Below are 12,240 nucleotides of genomic sequence, written 5' to 3'. Positions count from 1 at the left end.
GTTGGGAGGTATGGCCTTGCTGGAGTAGGTGTGGCCTTGTGGGCATGGGCTTTAATACCCTTGTCTTAGCTGCCTGGGAGTATTCTGCTAGCAGCCTTCAGGTGAAGATGTAGAACTCTCAGTTCCTCCTGCACCATGCCTGCCTGGATGCTGCCATGTTCCCACCTTGATGATAATGGGCTGAACCTCTGAACCTGTAAGCCATCCCCAGTTAAATATTGTCCTTTATAAGACTTGCCTTGGTCATGGTGTCCATTCACAGCAGTAAAACCCTAACGAAGACAGCTGGCAAGTTTCTCCTTCAGTCTCACCGAAGAGGGAGTACAGGGGCAATTGTTTGGACCTGATTGGATGAGGCAGGTTTACTCATTGAACCGCACTCACTGAATGTACGTGATTGCACAAATACATTCTGGGTAGAACTTCCAGTTGGTACCCAGTGAGGATGTGGGTCAGCTCTAGAGATCATGGTACACTGCACTTACCTGGCCCTAAGCCTTGATGTTAGGACACAAAAAACAAGCCTGGGGGGAAAGGATTTGGGCTCTGTCCTGTAAAATAGGGTTCTCACCTTGATCTGATGTTCTGTTCAGACCCTTAACTGTGATTAGGATTCCAGATTCTTCTCAGTTATGAAAGTTAGGCAAGATATTACTGTGTGGCAATGACTGGGACAGCCATGGTGATAGTATGGGCCCACAGGTCTTACTCATTCTCAACCTCAGGCTACCTTACAGTCCCATGATCATGGCACGAGGAACAAGGTGGACCACATGAGCGTCACAGCTTCCAACGTGTTTTTGAGGTGCTAATTCTGTCCAGGAGCCCACTCTGGGAAGAATTATTCTTCATTCCCTGAAAAACCATTTTTGTTAAGTCTTTGGGAAATTCATTTTTAACTTCAGAACCATGCAAAGCAATGACTGCCCGTGAAGCCACAGCTTTGGAAATGAGTCCACTTATTTATTTTCTCAAAGGAGCCCACTCATGTAGAAATTTTAAAAATGGAGCTCGCAGGGACCTCGGTGGCTGAAGCAGGTTTAAATAGCATCCGTGCCACAGATCCGTGGTGCTCCTCCCTGTGCTCCCTGTAAGGACCATCTGGCATGGTATGTATTTATAATCCTCAGGACAAAGGCCCATTTGTGTCACAGTGTACCTCCGTCACTGCTCCTTTTCCGCCGTTGAGCTCAAATGTCTCCCAGACAGATGATTCCAGAAGGATCCCTCTGCTCTCGTCAGAGGCAGCCTCTTGAGAAGGTTGAGAGCCGGGCAGCCTGGACTCAGGACTTTACAGCTGGGTGACCCTGAGCACATGGCTTTACTCAGGTTCCCCAGCACCGAAGTGCATCCTGGATGGTGCCTCCTCCTCGGTAGGATTAGGAATCCACAGAGCTGGTGTCTGAGAAGCATTTAATTAGCTTAGCACAGAAAAGGGCTCAGCCAGCTTGCCTCAGTCATATTTTCTTTTTTTCTTTTATTGGTGATTATTCTTAAGGAGAGAGGTTGTATCATTGCTATGACCAAACACATAACTAGAAACAGCTTTAGGGGACAGAGCTTGTTTGGGCTTACAGTTGGGCTTAAGAGGGGGTACAGTCTACTGTGGCAAAGATGGCACAGCAGCCAGAGTGCTCGCAACAACTGGCCATGCCACATCCACAGCTGAGAAGCAGAAAGAGCTGAAGCCCAATCAACCCCATTTCTTTTTTATTCAGTCTGGGAATAGCGCTGCCCTCATTCAAGGTAAGTTGTCCCTGCTTGGTTAAATCTATCTGGAAGCATTCTCATTGACTCCTCCATGAGTTTCCATGGTGATCCAAATCCCATTGATCTGACAATGAAAAAGAACCATCACCCCCTGGATGTGCATGAGGAGTGAGAAGAAGGAAGGTCCTCACTTCTGCTTTTCCATCTGCTGTCCTGTGAACCTGACTTAGGGCCTGACCACACACCCTTAGCATCTTGTGCAACTGGGGTGTGACTTCTGGTTGATAACTGAAGTCGCCAATCAATATTAAGCATCAGAAGGGCCTTTGTAACTTTCTGGGTCTGAGCCACCTTTCTGAGGACTCGGGATTTTAATTGTATGATGTAGACATTCACGACTTTCTGCTGTCCAAAAATTTGGACTTGGGGAACTTCAAGTAACAAAGTTTAACACAACAGTGAACAAAGGCATTTCTTGTCCACTTTCGGACTCACAGCCATGCCATGAGCTCACGACGACTTCAAAGCCTCTGCCCAGGGGTGCACGTATGAGACCGGCCAGGAGCACAAGGCAGTGTAGACAAAACTACACGCTACATAGAAGCAATTAAACTTGCGTTTTTAAAGTTCTGTATTAGTTAGAAAACAGTTAAAAGTCATATTTTAGTTGGAAATCCATAACTTCTATCATTTGAAAAAAAAGCAATAAATAAATTCAGTTGCCAGGAACAAAATGAAACTAAACCTACCTTGAAAAAGGTCTGTGAAACCACTGTCGGTGCCTCCAAATAATATATGGGTAAAATTTTAAAGTTACATTTTAAATTTTAGTAAACAGGTGCATAGAGGTTATTTGCCTACAAAATGAACCCAAATATCATGGCTGGAATACTTTTAGAAATAAGTTCACCTAGTGTCTCTATAATCTGACCATGCTAAGTTCCCTGAACCCTTCAAGAATATCTTTGCTATATAAATCATGGAGGAAGTATTTAATTAGATAAGCAGGCACTGTTAACATAATTACCAACAAGGCCTTAAAAGCTCCACACTGGAAGGAAAGCTTTCAAAAGTCTAATGAAACCCAAGGCAATGCTGCTGCAACCAGAATGCAACACCAGCTTTTCTGAACGTATGATTGACATTCTCCTTGCCCTAGTGAGCTGAAGCATTTTCACAGAGTTGAATGGGACTGGTGAAAAACATCCAAACTCTATACCCACCAGTGCTAGTCATCTATTTTCTTCTATGGTGTGAGTGCTTCTGCCCACTTGCATTCCACCCACAGGTCCCTAAGGAGAAAGTCCTCACCTTAGTGGAAACTGGAATGATTTACTTGTGGCTCCCAACCTGTTCCCCTTACTACTACCCAAGAGGAACAGGGTGGTACTCCCTTAAATGACCCTCAGTCATTTGTGGGTCATCTGGCTTCTCAACACTGGGCATCTGGGCAGAGCAGACAGCTCATGTTCCTCAGCAGCACAACTCATGGGAGAATTTAATAACTGCATCAGCAGAACAAAAGCGCCTCAGAAATCCAAAGAGGAAACCCAGTAGAAATGATTGTACTAGACTTCAAAGACAGCCATCATACAGATGAACATGAACATCATACATATCCCTAGACAGTGGGATTACTCTGCATGTGTAACAATGCATTCTTTGTCAATGAGAACAAAGTAAACATGGCCATCATGGCGGTTTGAATAGGATGTAACCCCCCCACTTCCAATAGGCTCATATACTGAATTCTTGGTCCTTAGGGAGTGGCACTACTTGAGAAGGATCAGGAGATAGATGCAGCCTTGTTGGAGAAGGTGTGTTCCTTGGGGTAGCCTTTGAGGGTCTCAAAAGCTAAAGCTAAGTCCGGGCTCTCTCTTTCTGCTGCCTGTTGATCTGGATGTAGAACTCTCAGCATCTTCTCCAGCACAATGGCTGCCCATCTGCTGTCATGCGTCTCACCATGACAAGAATGGACTAAATCTCTGAAGACGTAAGCCAGCCCCAGTGAATGTTTCCCCTTATAAGAGTTGCCGTGGTCATTGTGTCTCTTCACGGTGACAGGACACTCTAAGACAGCCATCTTATCTACTGTCTCTAAGACACAAGAAGGAGAAACCAGCCCCAATGGAGCCTTCTTCCCATGATTAAGCGCCCCCCCACCCCATATCATCAAATCATCACAAATACTGTTCTTTCCCTTCCTGGTTTAACCATCAATAACCATCAATACCATCTGCCCTAACCCATATTCCAACACTTCTGAAAAGTCCCCAGCCCCATGGTCAACCCTCTCATGAGCCCCTAGTGAGAACCCTAGCCTGTGAGAGAAGCTCACTCCACCTCTCTCACCCTCCCCTGAAAAGCCTCTTCTCTGCTCTGCTGTCCCTGCAGTCCTGAGCACAGTGAATGAGGAAATGACCAGAAAACAGACTTTTCTTTTGGGAACTCACACTTCAAAACAGAATTCCTCTGTCTTTTCACAACCCAAATGGGGATGGAGTCCTTTGTTTTTAGTTCACTGGTTTTGATATGTTCCCACTAAGTGTCTTGAGTTGCTCTAGGGAGAAGAGAAACGTCAGCGCTTGACCATGGACTTCTCAAGTGAAGAGGCACAGGCATTGTGTACGACAGAGGTCCAGGCATTAACAGGTAATGATGACGTGTGATGATTCAAACCTTCAAATGTGGTTTCCTGACTCAGAGAAGCACAAAATGGTGCAATAGAGACCCCCAGCCACAGGAGTGAGGCTGTGTCACACCCTCTGCTGTCTTCTTCCACAACATAATGGGCAGTCAGCATTTAAAAAAAAGCTGGACTCTGTTGGAAACTCTTTTTAGCTATAATGTTTCAGTGAAAAGTGCTTCCGTCCTGGCTCATGAGAGGTTTAGAATGCTAGAATACTTTAAATTATGGTCATTTGTGGGAAAAATATAGGGAACCAGAGATTGCCCTGTTAAGTGAAATAAGTCAAACTAACAGAAGTGTGTGTGTGTGTGTGTGTGTGTCTGTGTGTATGTGTGTGTGTGCATGTGTGTGTATGTGTGTGTATATGTGTGTGTCTGTGTGTCTGTGTGTGTGTATGTGTATGTGTGTGTATATGTGTGTGTCTGTGTGTCTGTGTGTGTGTATGTGTGTGTATATGTGTGTCTATGTGTATGTGTGTGTGTCTGTGTGTGTCTGTGTATGTGTATGTGTGTGCATGTGTGTATCTGTGTGTGTATGTGTGTGTATATGTGTGTGTCTGTGTGTGTGTCTGCGTGTATGTGTGTGTGTCTGTGTATATGTGTGTATGTGAGTGTGTATGTGTGTGTTTGTGTATGTCTATATGTGTATGTGTGTATGTGTGTATATGTCTGTGTATGTGAGTGTGTATGTGTGTGTATGTCTGTGTGTGTCTCTCTGTGTGTGCATGCATGTGTGTGTGTGTGTGTGTGTGTGTGTGTGTGTGTGTGTGTGTGTGAGTGATAAAAGTAGAAGAGGGGCCGTGCCGGGGAAGGAGACAAGGGGAACAGAAAGGGTAATTGGGAAGGAAACAAAAATCACATGTTTTCTCTCATTTGTAGAATAAAGATTTAAATATATTCAACATTAAAGTAGAAAGAGTATTTGGGGACAGAAGTGGACAAGTTAGAATGGAAAGAGGGTCAAAAGAGAATGACAGGAGGTGCATGTGAACACATTAAATTAGCATGTATGCATGAAAGTATAATGAAATCCAGTATTTTATACTACAAGACTAATGAAAATGAAATGTCACCATGAAGCTCAATATTTTGTATACAACCTAAAATATAAATTGGAAATGAACTACTTTAAAAGGTCAACGTCCTTCCTAAATGACCCCCATGAATATTTCCACCTCTAACCTTGTGAAATTTGTTCTCCCTATGCACTTTGGAAATTCACTCTGGATATCTTGGTCTTCGTTTTTTCAGAAAGAATGTAGTTTGGTGATTTTAGTACTGATCTTGCACTAGTGGTTTCTACATTAGGGAAACAAACATGAACACACAGTTATCCCTTAATTATGATTGTTTACCAGTTAATTAAAAAATATCCCAGAAGGGTCAGGTGCCCATCATGGTGTTCCCAACAAGAGACATAACTCTCCACGCATGGGCAGATACATCTGTATTTTAACACTGTGAGCCCTGAATCCATCACCAGTCTCCAGTATTGGAAGGATCGAGCTTTCTTCTAGAAATCCCTTGGTTGTGAACTTTTGAGCTCTTTCCTTTCAGAAATAAAGTCACAGGCATCCACTTTGAAGAGAGCTTACCTGGTAACCTGAGTTCTTGTACTGAAGTCAAGAGACCTCATTGAGCGCAGAACTTCGATGCATCCCAAGTACTGTAAGGGGAAGAAATAGATCATGAGCCCTGGGAACCGAGAGCAACAGACATGTCCTAATGATGTAGGGGCTGGGGAAGCAATATACATTTCTTATGTCACACTGTACTTTAAATTCCATGCAAATAGGAATGGTAAGACGGCTTAGTGGTTAAAGGTGTGTGCTGCCAAGCCTCTTGCCCTGAATTTAATCCCTGAGACCCACATCTCAGGAATAGTAGGAGAGATATAACTCCTATAAGCTGTCCTCCGACTCCCATGTGTATACTGCTATTCTCTCTGTCTCTCTGTGTCTCTGTTTCTCTGTGTGTCTCTTTGTCTCTGTCTCTCTCTGTCTCTGTCTCTCTCTGTGTCTCTGTCTCTCTCTGTCTCTGTGTCTCTGTTTCTCTCTGTGTGTCTCTTTGTCTCTGTCTCTCTGTCTCTGTGTCTCTGTTTCTCTCTGTGTGTCTCTTTGTCTCTGTCTCTCTCTGTCTCTGTCTCTCTATCTCTCTGTGTCTCTGTCTCTCTCTGTCTCTGGGTCTCTGTTTCTCTCTGTGTGTCTCTTTGTCTCTGTCTCTCTGTGTCTCTGTCTCTGTCTGTCTGTCTGTCTCTCTCTCTCTCTCTCTCTCTCACACACACACACACACACACACACACACGGAGAGAAAGAGGATAAATAATTTTAATGTAATTCTGGGTGTGATTATGTCTCTATTAAAATCCCTAAACCTTAAACCTAAACCTGTCTCTATAGGAAACATCTTTTTTTTTTTCTTTTCTTTTTTTCAGAGCTGGGGACCGAACCCAGGGCCTTGCGCTTGCTAGGCAAGCGCTCTACCACTAAGCTAAATCCCCAACACCTATAGGAAACATCTTAAGTGCCCAGATTGACAAAAACCTTGACTTTAATCAAACCTGTAAGCCTTGCCTTTGTCTTTACACGTATAGTTCTCAAAGCTTTTATTAAAGCATACCTCATACGCTATAAGATGTGGAAATCTTAAATGTTTATGTTAATATTACTAAAACATGTTTTCAATGGGATTGCCTCCTGCCCCTCAACCTGAACACCATGTTCCTGGATGTGTACAAAATTTCTGAAGGTTCTTGAATTTTTAAAGAAAGAATTTGGCCACTTTACAACCAACACTTTCACTAACATTAACCTTCTATCTTAGGTTTCTACTGCTGTGATAAAACACAGTGACTAAAAGCAGCTTGGGGAGGAAAAGGTTTACTTCAGCTGACGGTTCCAGATCACAATCCATCACTGAGGGAAATAAGGGGGACAGGAACACAAACAGGACAGGAACCTAGAGTCAAGAATTCATGCAGAGGCCACAGAGAAGTGATGCTTACTGGCTTATTCCCATGGCTTGGTCAGCCTGCTTTCTTATCTACCCCAGAACCACCTTGCCCAGGGGTGGTCCCACCCACAATGGGCTGGGCCCTCGCTCATCAACCACTAATTAGGAAAATGCCCTATAGACTTGCCTACAAGCCCATCTTCTGGAGGAATTCTCTCAGTTTAGAGTCCCTCTTCCCAAATGTCTCCAGCTTGTGTAATGTTGACATGAAACTAATCAGGACACCTTCATTACTTAGGAAATATATTTATGGGCTTTTGAGTAAGCCACAGAGCACTTCAGTGTAGCAGAAAACCTCTTTACTGCTCACCACAAGTTTCCGGAAGTTCAAACTCACTGCTTGCCATGCATGACTTTGATCAACCTCGCCCACGAGTGAGCACAAGTGGACAAACACTGTGACTACAGTCATGATAAGGGAAGCGGCACTGGTGCTGTAAGCCCCGGGAAGACTAGAAGACACAGACGCCTTTAAATTTAAACTGAATGCGCCTCACAGTGTGGTACGGAAGGGAGTTTGTTTGCATTATGCAGAAAACCCAAACTTGGGTCTGGCTTTGTCATCTATTGTTACATAACTTTATGTAACACTTGACCCACTTCAGAACTGTGTCTCTGCAGCTGCAGATGTGGCTGATCCTCCCTCCACTGCACCGACATCAGTGTCAAGGTTACAGAATGCCATCGGCCCCTGTGTCAAGGTTATTGGCCCACCACTGCCAATGTCAAGGTTACAGAATGTCTCCAGCTGAACCATCTGAGTCGTGTGAGTTCTAAGGCCAATGCCAGGATCCTACTCTTAGCCCACTACTCCAGGAGTCTCATTAGGTCTCTATTGGAACCATAATTCTCAGGACTGGGGTAATGGCTCAGTCATTAAATGATTGCCTTCTATGTATGACGACCTGAGTTTGGTCCCCCCAGACCCATGTAAAATAAGCCAAACATGCTTACTGTATGTTTGCACATGCGTTTAATCCCATTTCTGGGAAGGCAGAGGCTGGAGGATCCCTGGAGCTCACTGAGAAGCCAGCAAGGTTGTATTAGTGAGCTCTGGGTTCAGTGACCCTCTCTCGAAAAGTGCAGTGGAGGGGGCCGGAAGAGGCTAGAGAGATGGCTCTGCAGTTAAGAACACTGGCTACTCCTCCAGAGATCCTGAATCCAATTCCCAGCAATCGTATGGTAGCCCACAACCAACTTTAGTGGAATTCGATTCCCTCTTCTGCTGTGCATGAAAACAGAGTGCTTGTATACATAAAATAAATAAATAAATCTTTTTTAAAAAGTGGGATAGAGAGTGAATGAGGAAGACACTCAAAGGCAACAATTGGCCTACACACACACACACACACACACACTCCTGCAGATACAGGCAAACACACATAAGTATAGACACATGTGCACACACATCTGTGCACACACTTCCACACACACTCATAACTCTCATCCGCAAGTAAAGTATCCTGAGCACGCAGATAGGTACTGTGTTTGACTTTCCTAAAAATGACCTATTGGCATTTGTCATTTTATTTAGCAGTACATTTTCCAAAGTACTGCAGAATTATATTCACCGCAAAACCCAATGTGTGCTTCTGTGACTAACAGGCCAAATGTCACCTATTTATGTGATGACCACCATTATCAAAGTCACCACAGATACCTCACCACATTGCAGAGATGTGTGAAGCCCATGACCAATGTCAAAAAGTTAGATGAACGCAGTCCACTACCCAGGGCAATTGTAGATGCCAACTTCACTGGTTTCTGGGACGGTGGAAACACCACCACCACCATTGTGGTGACATTAACATAGGTCCAGCATAGCAGAACTGTCAAAGCAGAAAACAGTGCAGCAGAGATAGGAGAACACTGTCAGCACTGTTGTGATGGGAATCCAAGCCAGTCCACAATCTGAGGCAGGAGGATCACAAGCTCCCGGCCTGCCCAGGCAACACTGTGAGTGTAGGACCAGTGCAAACTGGTGACTTAGTGCAAACCTGTCTCCAAAGAATAAATAAAAGGGGTCTTGGGATGTCGCTTGGGGGTAGAACACTTGCCTGGCATGTGTGAGGCTCTAGGTTCAACCTCCAATGCTATAAAAAGAATTAATGAATGAATGAATGAAAATGTTTGATGCTAGAAACACACTGGTGTTGGCATTTTCTCAGAGAAAATAGGAAGAAACATTCATTCACGAATATGTGGAACTAATACCTTCATCTCAGGAGGAAGAGATTAAGAGAGAAGCCTCCTGATGCTCCTGAACAATATCATGGGGAGTGTCCACAGGTGAATACATTCCCATTAAGGTCTGGGATTTGGTAAAGATGTGCATTTTTACCACTGCTGTTCAACACAGAGATGGAAGTCCCAGCCAGGACAACTGGCAAGTCACAGAAATACACCACACCGGAATGGGAAAGGAAAGAATCAATCTGTCTGTCACACACACACACACACACACACACACACACACACACACACACACACACCTAGCAGAATAATAAATAAAGAGTAATTAATAGTGATAACAAATTCAGCCCAGCGGAATACAAAAATCAATGCAATCAAATCAATACCTTGTCTACACACCCATAACAAGTTACCTGAAAAAGAGCGCAAGGAAGCAAAGACGTTTATAATGCCTACCAAAAATAACATTTCCAAAAAATATGTTAATTAAAGAGATGAAAGTTCTCTGCATTGAGAATAATGAAATGTTTATGGGAAAAAAAAATGGAGGAAGGCTGAAAGACACACAGGCTGAAAGACATCCCTGGTTTGTAGATGGGAAGGAGAAATCCTATTAATGTCCACACTGCCCACAAAAACCTTCAGATTCAATGCAGTCCATATGAAAATATCAACCACGTTCCCACAGAAGAACATCATCCTAAAATCCATATAGAGTGACAGAAAAAAGAAGCCAGAGAACAAAGTCATCTTTGGTGAAAACATCACCATATCCGACTGCTTCAAAAGAGTCTACAAAGCAATGGTTATAAGCAGTGGTTGTACTGGCTAGCTTTATGTCTGCTTGACACAAGCTAGTCATCAGTTAAGATGAAATCTCAATTAAGAAAATGCCTTCATAATATCAGGCTGCAGGCAAGCCTGTAGGGCATTTTCTTAATTAGTGATTGATGTGAGAAAGCCCAGCCAGTGGTGGGTGGTGCCATCCCTGGGCTGGTGGTCCTGGGTTCTATAAGAAAGCAGGCTGAGCAAGCCATGGGGAGGAAGCCAGTAAGCAGCATCCCTCCATGGCCTCTGCATCAGCTCCTGCCTCCAGGTTCCTGCCCTGTGTGAGTTCTTGCCCTCGCCGCTTTTGATGATGAACTATTACATGGAACTGTGAGTGAAATATTCTCTTCCCTTCGCCAGTTGCTTTGGTCCTGGTGTCTCGTCACAGTGATGGTGACCCAAAGACAATGGTCATCGAAACAGTAGACAGAGGAGCAAGACTAAAGACAGTGGAATAAAACCCACATACCTACAATATACCAATCAATCTTCAACAAAGATACAAAGTGCACACAAGAAGGATCCTCAATGAATGGTAGGAGATGGGAAGGAGGGTAGAATGAAACTAGAACTTCATCTTCCACCACAGACAAGAAATCAACCCAAAACAATTAAACTTGAAACTGAGACTAGTATTAGAAAACTCGGGTGTAGATTACCACATGGGGGGTGTGTTAGTGGTGAGGTTTTGGATAAGACACCAAAACTACAGGAGACATTTTCAGAAGCACGGGGGATGGGATTGGAATGGAAAAGCGTTGCCAAAGGAAAAGGATCCAATCAGCAGAAGGAAGAGATAACCTACGGGACATAAGAAAACATTTGCAGACCGTCCATCTGAGGAGGGTTGATGATCTAAAACACATGGGAACTCAAACAATCTCATGAACAGTAAGAAATCTGATTTTTAAATGGGCAATGTACCTAAAGGAAGCACATTCATAGCCAACTGGTATTCAACATCCGTTCTCATCAGAGAGATGCAAACCAGAACCCCAGTGAGATAACACTTTACCCCCGAGTTAGAATGAGCATTGTAAAAACAATGTTGGGGGCTTGGGCTAGCTAGTTTTAGGTCAACTGACACAAGCTAGAACTATTTTGGAGAAGGAGAGATGAGAGCCTGACCCCACCATCTTGGTTTGTGGGGATGCCTATAGTGAGTTTCTTGATTGACGGTTGATGTGGGAGGCCACCCAGGCCACTGTGGGCCCTACCACCTCTGGGTGCTGTAAGAAACTGGGCAGAGTAAACCGTGCAGAGCAGCAGGCCAGTAAGTGGCACCCCTCTGTGCTGGTTCCTCCCTCCAAGTTCCTGCCTCCAAGTTCCTGCCCTGGCTTCCCTCAGTGATAAACTTATAACCTGTAAGGTGAAATAAATCCTTTACTCACCAAGTAGCTTTTAGTCATAGCATTTTATCTGAGCAATAGAAACCGTGAGGCAAGGCTAGAACGATGCTCATTAGCTAAAAGCACTTACAGGATTCAAGTTCACTCAGTTCTGGTATCTAGTAGCCCATAACCACTTGTAACTACAGCTCCAGGGAATCCGATGCCCTCTTCTGGCCTCCACAGGCAATGCATGCACGTGCATGCACGTGGACACAATTAGAAATAAAATATTTTTAAAAATGTTCATCATCATTAATCATCAGAAAAATGGAAATTAAAACATTAATTTCAAGATATTAATTAACAAGATATTGCTCCATCCCAGAGACAGTGACGGTTACCAAAAATGAAAAAGCTGACAAATGCCAGCAAAGATAGAGAGAAGAGAAAAACACTAACACAGTGTTAGTGGGAATCT

General features: G+C 43.9%; 1 protein-coding gene across 1 annotated transcript in view; it reads right to left on the bottom strand.

Moving 5' to 3' along the window:
• The window catches only part of Shc3 (SHC adaptor protein 3), a 120,765-nt gene that overhangs the window by 65,822 nt on the left and 42,703 nt on the right, over positions 1-12,240 (bottom strand). The window contains 1 exon segment of the mRNA NM_001105743.1: positions 5,994-6,064. Within this exon segment, the coding sequence (NP_001099213.1) occupies positions 5,994-6,064 (71 nt within the window).

This window comes from Rattus norvegicus, chromosome 17, assembly GCF_021556685.1.
Source record: "Rattus norvegicus strain SHRSP/BbbUtx chromosome 17, alternate assembly SHRSP_T2T, whole genome shotgun sequence".
Taxonomy (NCBI): domain Eukaryota; kingdom Metazoa; phylum Chordata; class Mammalia; order Rodentia; family Muridae; genus Rattus; species Rattus norvegicus.
Note: the sequence above shows the minus strand (reverse complement) of the source record. Positions and strands in the feature narration are given on the sequence as shown.